Raw genomic sequence first — 17,199 nt, 5'->3', positions numbered from 1 at the left:
GTTCTCCTTGTCATTCCGGAGGTAATGACGCAAACACATTTTCAAGTCCCAAAATAGCAGTTCCCTAAATTTTAGGAGATACTGCCATTGTATCTTTCTAGGTCATCCGACCCTCTTTGTACACTGCGGCCACATCCAAAACTGAATTGTAGCCTCTGTAGCAAAGGATTCCACTTTGGCTAGTCAATGACCCCACTTTGGCTAACCATAGTCTTTGTCCAACCTTAGTGCTCTCTTGCCCTCAGGCCTGGACTCCCTCTGGACAGCTCCACACTAGCTATGCAATGCACGGCAGTTAGATTTTCCGAGGGGTGTTTCCAAAAAGTGAAAGTAAATAGATAATAAAAAAAAGAAATCAGCAAAAAGGATAGATAGTAGTCACACGCTGGTGACAACCGACGTAGACGGGATGTCTGGAGAGCGTTTTGTTGTATGTTGGAAAACCTCTGAACAATGCAGACGGGATGTCTGGGGAGCGTTTGGTTGTACCAAACCTCTGAACGCATGGCCCGGACCTTTTTAGGTTATTTGCGGGGGGGATGACAAGGTAGTCGTTGAGCAGCTTCATACCGCAGACCGTCTGTCTCGGAGGAGTGCTCAGCGGCGCTATTCGTTGTGTCTTGTAAAATACATATGTGAGCATTTGTGTTGCATTGTGATGTGCCAACCACTGAACATTCCTTTTTGGATGAGATACTTCTGGGAAACCAACGACCCAGGATATCAACAGTTGCGATCTAGAATGAGACTCCTTATTTGTATGAGATACTTCTGGGAACCCAATGACCCAGGATATCAAGAGTTCCAATCTGGAATGAGACTCCTTATTGGATGAGATTCTTCTGGGAAGCCAGTGACCCAGAAATCAAGAGCTCGGATTTGGAATGAGAAAACTGATTGTCCCTTGGATTGTCCCTCGAAAATTTTTGAGCTAACTTGAGTTGTTTTGCAAATATGCTGTAATCGCGGACGATCAAGAAGAGGGGATGTCACAAATTGCTGACGTGTCCAGCCATTAGAGAATGGAGCCAACCTGCAGATCTTGGTCGAGAAGCCTAAACCCTAGAAGAAGTAGACGAAGTACCCTGTAGAACCCACATAACAAGCAGAATGGTAAGAACCACAATACCTCTTCTTCTCAATTTTCCACTACACCTAGAGCATAGAAATCTTCACCTAAGATAATAAAGGAAAGGCTAAAACTCAAGAAACCCCTAAGTTCATACCTCGTGGAAAATCTGCTAGAGAGAGAGAGAGAGAGAGAGAGAGAGAGAGAGAGAGAGAGAGAGAGAGGCACCATGTAGGGCTTATGGGAGAGAGAAGTAACACGAAGAGCTTAGAGGGCGACGGTGGTGCTAGCATAGAGGCTTCTTAGGCTGAAATTTAGAGTGTAATTTCTGCAATAAAGTGATCTCTAACGCGAGGGAAAAGGGCTGCTTTAATAAAAAATGAACTTGCCTCTTGAATAAGAAGGTTATGTGTTAGCATTAGCACAAGTGTCTTGCCACTTGTCTAAAAAGATAAATTGTCTTTGACAAGTGTCCTTGTATGTTTCAAGTGTCTTGCCTTTTGAAAAAAAAAGTAAAAGTGAATTGTCTTTTGTCTTTGACAAGTGTCATTACACATGTAACAAGTGTTTTGACACTTGTTTTTCTTTTGGAACTCTCGTTTTAGATTCTTATAGCCCTTGACTAAAAGTTTCTAGAACATTTTAGAATCGGGGGAAAACTAATAACAAAAAGATCAATATGGGAATCAAATGATTACTAAACAGAATATCAAATTCTATTGTCACATGACACATCCAACCCTATGTGTCCGTGGACAAGCTACAACATGATCAGGGTTCAGTTCAGTCAAGTCAGTCTAGAATAGGAAGGGATCCGGCACTTTTGTGAGTCTGTTCGCAGACCGTGCATGTCCAGACACTTAGATTAGATGCATATCCTCTGGTTGCACACAGCATGACCATCAGATTTCCATCAAAACCCATCAGGAGCATTTTTACAGTGCATAGAGCTATTTTCCCTATTTTTGACATTTTTCACTTATTATTTTTTAGTGACTTTTGTTGGGAAAGTAGGTAGGGCAATTTTGCTAAGTTTGTATATAGGGCCTACAGAGATTTCCCGCTGCGGGAGGTTTCACATGCTTTCCACACAGAAATGGAGCCAGCACAGTGGATTATGTCATGGCATAGCCGCGCCTCATCTCTAGTATCCAGGATCTCATAGTTGGGCCCAGACCTGTTGGGGTGGCGGTGGATCATGCTCTTGTGTCGTTGACCATCTCTTCCAGTGCAGTGTAGCACACAGGCCACTGGTCGCAGCCCCCTACTGGCTACACCTTCACACAGGAGACAGATTCTGTATACATAGACGGGATCTACAGACGCCTATGCAATGAGGAGCCAGGGCGACCTCTAGAGGAGCTTACTACTATACTGACATAGACATTACATGATGCAATAGCAAAGGCATACCCACACACCCAGCCTATGCAGAGACGCCGTTCTGGGAGCATGCCTCAGAACAGCTGGTATAATAAAAAATGCCACCATACTAGAGCTAGACTTCAGAGGGAGGTGCTTTTGGGGGACATCACTCACAGACAGTCACAGATTGACTTCCGACGCCTAGTGCGACGGAAGAAGAGGGCATTTTTGGCTCGACTAGAGCAGGATCTATACCAGCTATTTTTGAATCAGGACTCGCGTGAGGCATGGCAGCTCTTTCATGAGCAATCCCCCCCCCCCTGCCATTACCTCTACAGAGACCTGGGGTCAGTACGCATCATCTTTGTACACAGCTCTTGAACAGCCACCCCGTCCCGACCTCCTCCATCCATGCCCACACACATGTGCTTTTTTCACCGCTGAGATGGTGAAGAACGCCATTGACAGGATGAGGACTGGGAGAGCATATGATCATGATGGCTTAGTGGCTGAGCATTTCATGCATGCCAAAGATCTACTAGATGAGCTTCTAGCAATTATGTTTCACCATGCCATAGGTGAGGGCTTGCCTGATACTTGGAGCCTATCTACGATTGTGCCTATCTTCAAGTCAAGAGACCCTATAGAGCCTGGGAATCACACTATCATGATTGGACACACATTGGCACGGTTGTACGCATCCATTCTTGAGCAGCAGCTGAGTAGATGGGCAGAGAGGAAGGAATGCGTGCAGCTGGGCAGGCAGGGGTCGAGAGAGGTTTTTCTACTCTTGACCATATCTTGACACTCGGGGCCATCATTGAGGAGGGCAGATCCCATTGGAGACGGATCTATTGTAGCTTTGTGGACTTCCGCAAAGCATTTGACACAGTACCCACAGCTAGATTTATGCGTAGATTACAGGAGATGGGAGTACCCACAGAGCTCATTTGAGGGATCATGGCATTGTACAGATCAATAGTAGGCATGTACGCACCTCAGAGGGTCTGTGGATGAGGTTTCTGACTACATTGAGAGAGATGGTGATAGAGGTGCACCGCTAGCAGGGACATGGATTCCGCTATTGTTATATGCTGATGATGTTGTGTTGATCTCCGACTCTCCAGAGGGGATGCAACGTCACTTGGATTCTTTGCATAGGTTTACCCATGAAAGTGGTTTGTCTGTCAACCTTGGTGAAACCAAGGTCAGGGTATTTAATACCACCCCACAATGGATCAGGAGGTCAGCGCCCTCATTCACATACGGCCAGGAGACAGTTGACTATACAGATGCTTGCACTTACCTTGGAGTGGTTTTTAGTGGACCAACATTTTCATTGAGGAGAGCAGCGGAGGCTAGATTGACCAGAGCCCATGCAGCATTGGGTAGATTGGAGAGGATGTGTTCACAAGTTAATTTTCAGGAGCCTCGGACGAAGCTCTGGCTCTTTGACACTCTGGTGGCTTCTGCATTGCTCTATGGAGCTGAGATATGGGGGCCTTCATTGGAACATCACGGGAGGACAGGTCGCACTGATGGATGGGGGGGCATGGAGAAGCCTCTGGTCTTTGATCTCGCGGCTCATTAGAGCCAAGGCTTGAGTACCACGCGCCATTATCCAAGCAAAGCTAGCTGCCACCCCACTAGTGGTTGAGCTGCTCACCAGATCTGTCTCCTTCAGACACCGCATGGAGGAACTTCCCAGAGACAGATACGCTCGCCTTGCACTTGAGTCCTCTCGACAGTTAACCATGCAGGGAGATACAGCATGTTGGTATGGGGAGATGATATCATGGTTTCAGGCGCATGGGTTCAGCATAGACAGATTGCCCCCCTTGCAATACTCACTGGATGCACCCTCTCTGACTTTTACACCATCCGAGATCACTAGGCTCATCCGCCAGGACCTCACTCAGCTAGACACCAGGAAGACATGAAAACAGCAAGCACAAGAGATGGGCACGAAGATGGCTTTCTACAGAGAGCATCTTCTCCAGCTTACGGAGGACGGTTTTATGAGGATGCCCAGATACATGGCCAGCCACTTGTCTCATGGGATACCAGCTGCCGATCGAGACTAGGAGATACAGCAGACTACCAGCAGAGGCCAAGACATGCCCCTACCTTGTCCACTACACATGCCACTACCCCGTCTACTACGAGATACGAGGCTGCTTCCACTGCTTGTTCAGAGAGGGCTTTGGAGTCTGGACCACTCTGCAAAGTCATGAGGTACGAGGATCAGATATGCCTTCAGAGGCTACATCAGAGGATTCGGATCACTTTGGCCCGACATGCACTACGCCCGGTCAGACTGCTCACCATGGAGGAGATTGATGAGATCCGCCAGTGACCGATGCTGGATCTCTTGTGATTTAGCTATCCCAGCTAGCTGCTTAGTTCACACCTACCAGTTTAGAATCCACAACATTGTAACGTTCTGGTCTCATAGGTCACTATGGCCTTTTGAAGACGTTGATATAACATTTCATCTCTCTCTCTCTCTCTCTCTCTCTCTCTCTCTCTCTCTCTATATATATATATATATATATATATATATATATATATATATATATATATATATATATATATATATATATATATATATATATATATATATATATATATATATATATATATATGACTCACCAGAAGGTATGCAACACAGTTTTGCAGAGGATAGTGGATTGTGTGTAAACCTAGGTAAAACCAAGGTTATGGTGTTTAACACCACACCGCAATGGGTCAGGATCAGTACCTACTTTCAAATATGGTCTGGAGATTGTGGAGTATACAGATGCATACACTTACCTGGCGGTAGTCTTTACTGGGCCGAGATTTTCTTTGAGAAGAGCAGCAGAGACTAGACTAACTAGAGCTGGTGCGGCTCTGGGAGCAATGGAGAGGATGTGTTCGCAGGTTCAGTTCCAGGAACCTAGGACAAAGTTATGGCTCTTTGATACTTTGGTTGCCTCTACTATGTTATATGGGGTGCAGGTTTGGGGACCTTCTGTAGGCCAGGATGGTTGGAGGCGTATGGAGAAGCCCTTGGTATCTATGATCTCTCGGCTGATTAGAGCCAAGGCTTCCGTACCGCATGATATTATTCGAGCGGAATTAGCTGCCCCCCTTATGGAGATTGAGGCGCTTACCAGATCAGTCTCCTTTGTACATAGTCTATGGGATACTACCAGAGACAGGTATGCCAGGGTGGCTCTAGAGTCCTCCAGACAATTAGCTCTTAATGGGGATACATCATGCTGGTATGCACAGATGGCATCATGGTTTCAGACACACGGTTTCACCATGGACAGGTTGCCTCCTTTTCAATACTCTCTACAGGCACCCTTGAGGTCTTTGACGCGGGTAGAGATTAATAGACTCGTTCGTCGGGATCTGATCCAGCTGGACACGAGGAGGAAATGGATAGAGCCGATACAAGAGTTGGGCACAAAGATGGCTTTCTATAGAGAGTATCTTCTCCACCTCACGGGGGATGGGTTTGTGATTCGACCTAGTTATATGGACACGCATCTTTCTCATGGTGTGCGTTGTGCCATTGGCCAGATACGCACGTCCTCACATCAGCTCGAGATTGAGACTAGCAGATTCAGAGGGACACCAGCAGATAGCGGGATATGCTGCTTATGCCATCTAGAGCCAGAGACAGAGGTACATTACATATGTCATTGCACAGTGTACTATGAGATACAAGGCCGTTTTCATTGTCTATTTAGAGAAGGTTTTGGGCCTCTATCTAGGGTCATGAGTTATGAGGATCAGAGATGTCTTGGGCTATATCTACTTGAATTACACAGACATAGAGAAACTTTATTGAGGAGAGCTGAAGAGAGACAACCCCAAACACAGATCACTGATTTCTTTACGCTAGATATTGTACACCCAGAAGAACAGACAGAGGAGCAGCCAACAGTGGAGAGGTCTCCCCGCACTACTGGCATTCTCATAGACCGAGCATTGGAGCTAGGGAGACCTAGACGACCCCGATGGAGAAGAGGAGCTACACAGTTTCAAAGGAGGCTACAACAAAAGATTCGAGCCATACTTTTTCGTCGTCCAGAGTGCAGATGAAGATGGATCTCTATGAAGATGGATCTCTACTTCCCTCCCATATTGTCTACACATTGTACTGCTTAGTTCACACATTTCACGCCTTTCACCTTTCACACCTATCAGCTTACTTTACGATTCCGCAGTATTTATATTTTGTTATCCTAGTTTAATTTAATTTGTTAATCTGACTTTGTACGCATTGTAACTTTCTGGTCTCATAGGCTTCACTTTGGCCTTTTGAAGACGTTAATAGAACATTTCATTTCCTCCCTCCCTCCCTCTCTCTCTCTCTCTCTCTCTCTCTCTCTCTCTCTCTCTCTCTCTCTCTCTCTCTCTCTCTCTCTCAGTGCTCGTCGCCTCACACCAGAGGCACACTGATCGACTGAGCGACTGAGCTGGGGAGATCCAGACGTCCACGACTGCGGAGGACTACAGAGCATCGACGGAGGCTGCATCAGAGGATTCGGATCACTTTGGCTCGACATGCACAACGCCCGGTCAAACTACTGACCATGGAGGAGATTGATGAGATCCGCCACCGACCGATGTTGGATCTCTTGTGATCTAGCTATCCCAGCTAGCTGCTTAGTTCACACCTAGCAGTTTAGGATTCCATAGTATTTTATTTTGTCATTTGTCGTTTCATTTTTGTCATCTTGTTACTCCGACTTTGTATCAGATCCACCACATTGTAACTTTCTAGTCTCATAGGTCACTTTGGCCTTTTGAAGACGTTAATATAACATTTCATATCTCTCTCTCTCTCTCTCTCTCTCTCTCTCTCTCTCTCTCTCTCTCTCTATATATATATATATATATATATATATATATATATATATATATATATATATATAGGTACAATTGAGGCCGATCGCTCTCATGTTAGAGGACAGTATGTGAGGGATTGGGCTTCAGCGTCGAGGTCAAGACGCAATTGATAATTGTGTCAGTCTAGAGGTCACATATACTCTCTATAGAAAGGTGGTCCACCCGTAGCTCTTGGTCAAAGTCAAAATCCTCGCTAGCCGCGTAGTGACTGTCACTCCCTACATTATCTGTCCTCTCTCTAGAGAGTGCTCGCTTTCTGTCTAAACCGGACTTTCTCTCTCAAGCTGATTCTCTCTCCTTGGGAAATTTTTTTTATCTAGAATATGCAATTTTCTCTCTAAAAAGTGTGCCCAATCTCTCTCTAAAAATGGTTTTCTCTCTCAATAGAGGAAAGCAAATTTTTATCTCTACCTCTCTAATTCTTTTTTTTTCTACCTCTCTCTAATTCTTTTCTATTCAGTTAATTCGAGTTGTTTTGAAGTACTAAAGTTGTCTCAAGCATGCAAAGATTGGTAGTTAGCGTCTTCTTTCCTACCACTCCCAGAAGTGGTTACAGGGCTGTTTGTTGGCCTCATCCCTAGCAGATCCACAAAGTTCATAGAAGCCTTAGATACAAAGAAGGGAAGTGTTCTTGTTACATGAAACTACCGAAAGAATCCTCGCTATAAAACCAGTCTTTACAGAAAACACCCAAAACAATCTTGTGCATGTGTACAATGAAGATATCACATCACACAAACCTTAGCCTTTTGTATCTACTTTATGTATACCCAGAGGGCTCCTATAAAAAATGGTCAGCCAGTTTTGAGCTCCACACGAGAGTCATGGACAGCGGAAGGGACCATCACGACTACATTTATAAAAACAGAACAAAGAAAAGAATCCCTTCTTCAGTTTTCTCATAAGTAATCAAACCGACTGCTGATCAAAGCAAGGAGCTGTTGGTCAAGTTACTTGGTCAGCTGTCTTTTCAATGTCTTACTGCAATCGGCAGTTTATTCTGCCTGTTACAGGAGCACCAGTAGAGGCCGTCGCAGGGGCCGCAGACTGGCTGCATGCTCGCAAGAAGGCCATTAACTAGAGCTCAGCTATAGAATGGCACAGTCAATACTTAATTTGAACAAAAGAGTAAGCATTTTAAAATAAAAACTAGATCCTTTACCAATTTATAATGGTAGCTTGGATTTGATCGTTCGAGATTGACTGCTCGTTCAAGTAAAGTTGTAGCTTGTTCGAAGTCCTTCTTCAGATAAGCCAGCCAGCCTTGCTCAGCCAAGGCCCATGGATTGTTGGATTCGAGGCTAAGTAAAGAAGCGAGACCACTTGAAGCTTCTTGCACCCGTCCCTGAGTGAGTAAAATCTTTATCTGCCCCTGGAAACCTCCAAAAAGAACCTCAGCAACTTGCAAAGTACACAACCAATAATCATTTCGTGCATGCATTGAAGGTTTAGTGCAGTAATCAATGATTCCAGAGTATCTCATGAACCACCTACGCAACTCCAATCATTCATAATCAATAAGAAAAACATTTTTTGGTTAGTCCCATCTGACAAAAAAAAATATGGGTAGACTCTGATCATTAAGATTGAAGCCAGGTTTGTCGTTGATAATGCCCGTTAGTAAGTGTTAATCATGCCTTTTGCTTGCTCCTTATCTGATTCCTAATTAAGTATATTAAGGAAGACATTGGCTTCACAAGATCAAGTGCTTGCCAAAACCAAGTGTTTTTGTTTAATAATTTCTGAAGGAGGATAAAATATCCTCATATGTTGGATTCTTGTACATTGTGTGCTTCCTTTTCACACAAATAAAGAAACAAAAAAGAGCGAAAGATATAATAACATTGAAATAAATGTCCCCAGACCTCTACAAAGTACAACTGATGATGATATCTGAGATCTCTCACCATAAAATGTAACAAAGTAATGATATACAAAACTGACCAAGGTCTACCTGGAATAGAGGTGTAAAAGCTCTCAAATGACCCTAGAGCACAACTGGCAAATCATAGGATTCATTTTTGCTCAGGGGTAGTGGCTCCAGAGTGTGTGTGTGTGTGTGTGTGTGTGTGTGTGTGTGTGTGTGTGAGTGAGAGAGAGAGAGAGAGAGAGAGAGAGAGAGAGAGAGAGAGAGAGAGAAATGAAATGAAATGTTATATTAAACGTCTCCAAAAGGCCAAAATGACCCATGAGACCACACGGATACAATCTTGGTAGATCTAATCCAATGTCTGGGTACAAAAATAAAAATTTGTGAAGTAAAGTGAAAGACTAAAATCATCATCATCATCATCATCATCAATGCCAGGCGTAGGGCGTTGTCAGAGAAAGTACTGCATAGTTGGCTGAAGAGCTTCGTCAATGTCCGCCTCTGTAAATAGACGTACTGGGCGTCTCCCATGTATTGCTAGAATAGTCCTGATCTTTTGATGGAGCCTCCGTTGATGTCGTGGTCGCCCTCGTAGACGTGGGTGTCTAGCTCTCTAAAGCTCAATGGCTCTGCCAACTAATATACCTTTGGTATAAGTTGGCTCTGAAGTCTGTTGTAAAGCATGCTCATCTGGCTGCTAAGTCCTTGCTCTAAAGAAGTCAGTAATCTCCCTCTATGAATGTCTCCCATTGCCTGATCTCCTCAAGAAACTCTCCCTGTGTCTGCGTAGCTCTAGCAAAAACAACCCGAGGCATCTCTGATCCTGATATATCATGACTCTGGACAATGGTCCAAAGCCCTCTTTGAATAGACAATGAGTATCTCATAATATACCGGACAATGACAAATGTGATGTAACTATGTCTTTGACACTATAAGACACAACTGGCATAACCTCGCCTCTACTGGTATTCTCCTAAATCTACGAGTCTCAATCTCTAGCTGATGCGATGATGTCCACATCTAACCTATCCCATAGGATAAATGAGTGTCCATATAGGCCGGTCTGATCACATATCCGTCTTCTGCTAATTGGAGAAGATGCTCTCTATAGAAAGCCATCTTCGTGCCCAACTCTTGAGTTGGCTGTATTCGTGTGCTCCTCGTATCTAACTAAATCAAATCCTAACGTATGTGTCTAGTGATCTTTGTCCGTGTGAGAGATAGGGGGGGTGCATCCAAGGAGTACTAGAACAGAGGCAGTCTATCCATGCTGAAGCCATGTGACTAAAACCATGATGTCATCTACCCATCCCAATATGTTGTGTCCCCTCGTAGCGCTAGCTGTCGAGATGACTCAAGGGCTAGCCGAGCATATATGTCTCTCGGAAGGTCCCATAAATTATGCATGAAGGATACTGATCTAGTAAGGGCCTCGACCACAAGAGGGGAGGGCAGCTAGCTCGGCTCGAATAATCTCATGTGGCACTGAGGCCTTAGCCGGAATAATTTGAGAGATCCTAAAGACTAGAGGCCTCTCCATACATCTCCAACCATCAGTGCTACCAGATCTGCCATAGTCCCTGCCGATTGTGCTCCTCTACCACCATCCCTCCATACATCTCGAACCATCAGTGCTACCAGATCTGCCATAGTCCCTGCCGATTGTGCTCCTCTACCACCATCCCTCTCAATGTAGTAGCAACCTCATCCACATACATGGCAAATAGTGTAGGAGATAGCAGGCAGCCTTGTTTCACCACAATAGTGAAGTGAACCAAATCAGAAATCGCATCAGGAATTCTTAGCCATGGAGATTCTTAAAGAAGAAAGAAGCATGACTCTAGACGAAGTTGAAGCATTGAAGGAGCCATAGAAGACTTTGTGTCGCTTTCAGCACGGCCCAAAGAAGCAAGCATTGCAGACCTTTAAGAAGTTCAAGTACCGCACGAACCACACATCAAAGTGGGCCGACAAAGAGTCCCTTCAAGGATTCCGGATGCTATTGACGATCTCCCTCGACGCCATACAGTTCGGTACCAGTACCTCACTTTGAAAAGGAGGGGATGTCACGTGACACATCCAACCCTATGTGTCCGTGGACAAGCTACAGCATGACCAAGGTTCAATTCAGTCAAGTCAGTCTAGAATAGGAAGTGATATGGCACTTTTGTGAGTCTGTTCGCATACCGTGCATGACCAGTCACTTATATTAAATGGATATCCTCCGGTTGCACACAGCATGATCATCATCATTCCCATCAGAATCCATCAGAGGAATTTTCCAGTGCATTAAACCTATTTTCCCTATTTTTGACATTTTTCACTTATTTATTAAGTGACTTTTGTTGGGAACTGGGTAGGGCAAATTGGGTAAGATAATATATAAGCAAACCTGGGCTAGCACTATCTGGCAGAAGAGCAAGAACACAGGCCATAGGCAGCAGGTTCCCCCTCTCTCTCTCTCAACCAGGACCTTTCCCCCTTGGTGGCGTTTTTCCTCCAAGCAAGACCCTCAGCACCCTAGCGTTTTCAGCATCAGCCTCATCGTCAGAAAACCAGCGTTTTCAGCCTCAGAGACCAACGTTTTCAGCCTCAGAAAATCAGTGTTTTGCATCAGCAAATTCGGCGACAAGAAGCATCCCAAGCATTCAGTTTTTCAGCCATAGTCTTGTCCTCGTCATCCACACCGTCGACATCGACATAGCCCCATTTAGGTTTGCATCAGCATCTTGTACCAGATTGTGCAATCAATAGTAGACCACTCTCGCCATCGAGAGTGGGGCCCTTAGAGGAGGGTTTTACAACGTCTCTGGTGTTCGTATTCTCTTCTCTCTCTGTCTCTCAGTCTCATACACTTTCACGCACAGTGTCCATTCACTTTGTTTGTGTCCATTGCACTCTCTCGTTAAGAACAGAAGGCTCTCCCTTCCATAAGAACAAAGGAACCTTGAGCACAGTTCGGAGCACTCATCTTGAGCAAAGTTCAACATTCATTCCGCTGCACCTTACACATTGTGATCAGAGCTTTGATAGTGTTCTATATCACTCAAGGAAAGAACCACAAGAACCACAGAATTTTTGTTTGCTTGTTGAGGTCACATGAACCCAAGTTCACTTGGGCGTGTCGATTCCTAATCGTGTTTTTGAAGAGTGACAGGATACCCAAGAAAGAAGGGCTTGTCCAGCCTCCCCTTGTGCCTCTTTTCTCTCATTGAGAGCGTGCACTTAGCGGCCGGCCAATCGACGTGAGGTGGGAAAAAGCAACGTTGGTGTGAGCGCAAGGCCCCTAAGGGGTGCGCCCGCAGAAAAGAGTAGAACTCGGGTGAAGAGAAGATCCTTCTCTAACACAAATTGCAAGCGAAAGAAGAACTTCAAGAACCTCAAGACCCGCAAGAACTCAAGAACCCAAGAACCAAGACCCCCAAGAACCCAAGTTCCTCGTGAACTTAAGAACCCAAGACCACAAGAACCCACAAGAACCCAAGACTTCAGTGGATGGTCATCACTCGAAGCGGAATGGATACTTCGCTTGGAGGTGATAAGCATGAGAGAGGCGAAAAAGAGTTTTCCCCACCAGGAGGTTTTCCGACCCTCCCCCTTCCCCATCTACGCCAAGGATTGCACTAACTCCTATGGAGGAGTTGGAGATATTTATGGAAAGGAAGTTAGAACGTGAAGCAAGAAGAGTAGAAAGAATGGCAGAAATGGATCACAGTGTTGGGGTTAAGGCCTATGTGCCTTGACCGGTCGCCCAGGTCATGGGCGCCCGCCCACTGTTACCCTATACTTATAGTAAGTATATTGTATAGGGGGAGCTGCCACTTCACAGTCTCCCCACCCACATAGTGTGTGTGTCTCCTTCTTTCTCTCACTCTCCGTCTGTGGTGCTCCCCGATCCCCTTCAGCCAGGTCAAGGGCGCCCGCCCACTGTTACCCTATACTTATAGTGAGTATACTGTATAGGGGGAGCTGCCACTTCACAATCTCCCCACCCACATCGTGTGTGTGTCTCCTTCTCTCTCTCTCACTCTCCGTCTGTGGTGCTCCCCGATCCCCTTCAATTGGTATCAGAGCAGTGACCTTGTTGTGCAGGTTGCGTCTACGGATGCACAGGTAGAGCGGGACAGCTCTAGTGAGTCACAGCAGGATGAGTCATCAGAGGTGATGACAGAGATGACTCACATGGAGGCTGAGATGTCGGCTATTGTGGAGTCATTTCTTGATATGCTTATGCCAAAGCTTGATGCAGATTCAGGACAGATGGATACTCTTGGTACACATGTGATATGTGGTGGGCACGAGGAGTCACTCCAGAGCTCGGAGTCAGAGTGCCATGGTCTCTATGATAGGGGACAAAATTGCCATGAGTTGAGTTCTGAGTTGGAGGTGGCAGAGGTTGCTAGGGTTGCATCAACGTTCGGTGTCCTCATGTACGAGATGCTGATCTCGAGGCCCGACATAGCAGCTGCAGTGGGAGCATTTGCAGCAGGGTTGATTAGTTGTTCGATGATTGATCTCGGCATAGAGCATAGGGGAGGTTTGCAGGTATTGGACCGATACTTGCAGGAGTGCATGAGCTCTTGTAGACTATTTGCAGAGCATGGAGCTAGCTCTGTGTGGCTTCCGCAGCAGGATGTTTGTCTATCAGTAGAGCCGGATGCACTAGCTCATCGAGAGTCAGTGGGCATAGGTTGAGAGAAAATCTCACCTTCTATTAGTTGTACACTAGTAGATCTTGCTTAAAGGCACATTGGCCTTTAAGTGGGAGGTTGTTGGGGTTAAGGCCTATGTGCCTTGACCGGTCGCCCAGGTCATGGGCGCCCGCCCACTGTTACCCTATACTTCTAGTGAGTATACTGTATAGGGGGAGCTGCCACTTCACAGTCTCCCCACCCACATCGTGTGTGTCTCCTTCTCTCTCTCTCACTCTCCGTCTGTGGTGCTCCCCGATCCCCTTCACGCAGACACGCAGAAAGAGAAGCAGAAAGAAAGGCAGCCATAGAGCGTGAACATGAGCAAGCGCGACACATGCAAGAGTTGTTGCGACTCGTTTCTCAAGTGCAAGCACAAATGCAAGAGATTCGGGAAAAGGAGACTCTCGGTCTCTTCTTCTCCAAAGCATGATACACAAGATTTGCATGATGATTTGAATGATAATGATGAGCATGATGATTTGGATGATACTAACAAGCATGATGATTTGCATGATGACCACGATGTGATTTCTCACAAGCATGATGATTTGTATGATCAAGACGTGATTGTTCACCAGGATGATGGTTTAGTTGATGCTTTTTCTAGCGAAGCTAACCTCGTTGCAGATTCGTTCAATCAGATCTTGGCTTTTGAGTCAAGGTCCACAACACCCCCCCCCCAAAAGGCAGATTCGATCAAACACGACGAACCGATCTTGGCTCTCGAGCCTAGGTCCAAAGAACCCTTACAGGAAGCATTATATGTTCGAATGATTAGTAAGCACGCATTGTACGAGTGTTTCATTCGTGATCGTTTCCTGTATTTTAGTCAGCGTCTTTATTTGATCCCTTTTCCTAGGCATGACATATTGTACGTTGAGCACATTTCACTCATGAATGGGCACGAATGTATGCGGATTGTTCATGAAAAGCTGAAAAGCATGTATTCAAGGAAGTCACAATCCATGTCTCTTCCATGGCACGACACATTTGTAGAAAGAGCACAAGAAAGTATGAGCACCAAGCATAGGCATTTCCGTTGTGAATTGCTACAGTTGATTGCTTTAGATCCACAGAGAAAGATTCAATCTCATGGTTTGCGTGTGTGTGGTGAACGGTTTGGCACTCCGTCTATTTGTTCATCTACATTGCATACACGGTCTTTTAGGAAGACAAGATCACTTTACATGGAATAGGTATGTTCACGTTTTTGTGTTGGAAGTGGTTTCAAGAATTTTCAACCATGGAGATTCTTGAAGAAGAAAGAAGCATGACTCTAAACGAAGTTGAAGCATTGAAGGAGCCACAAAAGCCTTTGTGTCGCTTTCGGCGCAGCCCAAAGAAGCAAGCGTTGCAGACCTTTATGAAGTTCAAGTACCGCACGACCCACACATCAGAGTGGGCCGACAAAGAGTCCCTTCCAAGATTCCAGATGCTATTGGTGATCTCCCTCGACGCCATACAGTTCGGTACCAGTACCTCACTTTGAAAAGGAGGGAATGTCACGTGACACATCCAACCCTATGTGTCCGTGGACAAGCTACAGCACGACTAGGGTTCAGTTCAATCAAGTCAGTCTAGAATAGGAAGTGATCTGGCACTTTTGTGAGTCTGTTCACAGATCGTGCACGACCAGTCACTTAGATTAGATGCATATCCTCCGGTTGCACACAACATGATCATCATCATTCCCATCAGAATCCATCAAAGGAATTTTCCAATGCATTTAACCTATTTTCCCTATTTTTGACATTTTTCACTTATTTATTAAGTGACTTTTGTTGGGAACTGAGTAGGGCAAATTGGGTAAGATAATATATAAGCAAACCTAGGCTAGCATTATTTGGCAGAAGAGCAAGGAGAACACAAGCCATAGGCAGCGGGTTCCCCCTCTCTCTCTCAAGCAGGACCTTTCCCCCTTGGTGGCGTTTTTGCTCCAAGCAAGACCCTCAACACCCTAGCGTTTTCAGCATCAGCCTCAAAAAACCAGTGTTTTCAGCTTCAGTAGACCAGCGTTTTCAGCCTCAGAAAACCAGTGTTTTCAGCCTCAGAAAATCAGCGTTTTGCATCAGCAAATTCGGCGACAAGAAGAATCCCAAGCATTCAGTTTTTCAGCCATAGTCTCGTCCTCGTCATCCACACCGTCGACATCGACATAGCCCCATTTAGGTTTGCATCAGCATCTTGTACCAGATTGTGCAATCAATAGTAGACCACTCTCGCCATCGAGAGTGGGGCCCTTGGAGGAGGGTTTTACAACGTCTCTGGTGTCGTATTCTCTTCTCTCTCTATCTCTCAGTCTCATACACTTTCACGCACAGTGTCCATTCACTTCGTTTGTGTCCATTGCACTCTCTCGTTAAGAACGGAAGGCTCTCTCGTCCATAAGAACAAAGGAACCTTGAGCACAGTTCGGAGCACTCATCTTGAGCAAAGTTCAACATTCATTCCGTTGCACCTTACACATTGTGATCATATGCTCTCCTGGTCTTCATCCTGTCAATGGCTTTCTTTATCATCTCGGTGGTAAAAAAAAGCACATGTATGTGGGCATGGCTCTGGTAGATCTACGAGAGGTGGCTGCCCCGAGACTGTGTAGAGGGATGATGCATATTGACCCCATACCTCCGTAGAAGTGATGACTGGTGGGGGAGAGTGCTCATGGAAGAGTCGCCATGCCTCGCTTGAATCCTGGCTCAAAAACACCTGATAAAAATCATGCTCTAGTCGAGCTAGAAACGCCCTCTTCTTCCGTCGTACCAAAAGCTGAGAAGCGATCCGTGACTACTTGTGAGTAATGACTGCTAGAAGTACCTCCCTCTGAAGTCGGGCTCTGGTGAGGCCATTCAAAATGGTCAATCCATGTGTAGTCCCCAAATCTGTCAGAATTCCCCCATATCCAGTATGCTCTTCATCCTACGAACACCTAGCCAATCCCACATCACTGACATCCAACATTTCCTCTGAGGTATCGTAGAAAGCTGTCTGAGACTCAACGTCTTGGCATTGAAGTCTCCCAAAAGAATGACATCTCCATCCCTAGAGAACTCCCATATATCCTTATGCAATATCATGTAGGGTGACTGTCCCTTGGGTGATGCATAATGAGATGTGTTGGGGGCAAAATAGCATATTGCAATGTAGAGTGGCCTCTCTGTCTCTGCTCTCACTCTGACCAACATATATATGGCCTGCTCATCCCTCCGAACAATACAAATGAGGGGTTGAAGCTCCTCCCTGAATAGGACTGCCACACTTCCTGACCCGCGTCCTCTATGCATTGATCTCACATC

General features: G+C 45.6%; 1 protein-coding gene across 3 annotated transcripts in view; it reads right to left on the bottom strand.

Annotated features, from left to right (window-relative positions):
- LOC147454864 (Tetratricopeptide repeat (TPR)-like superfamily protein) overlaps nt 1-17,199 on the bottom strand; it is a 128,748-nt gene that overhangs the window by 71,132 nt on the left and 40,417 nt on the right. For all 3 annotated transcript variants that reach the window (XM_086516681.1, XM_086516682.1, XM_086516683.1), the window contains exon 7: nt 8,502-8,711. In XM_086516681.1, the coding sequence (XP_086372807.1) occupies nt 8,502-8,711 (210 nt within the window). The remainder of the gene's footprint in view (nt 1-8,501; nt 8,712-17,199) is intronic.

This window comes from Adiantum capillus-veneris, chromosome 7, assembly GCF_014529385.1.
Source record: "Adiantum capillus-veneris isolate H3 chromosome 7, ASM1452938v2, whole genome shotgun sequence".
NCBI lineage: Eukaryota > Viridiplantae > Streptophyta > Polypodiopsida > Polypodiales > Pteridaceae > Adiantum > Adiantum capillus-veneris.
This window is presented reverse-complemented; position numbering and strand designations above follow the sequence as displayed.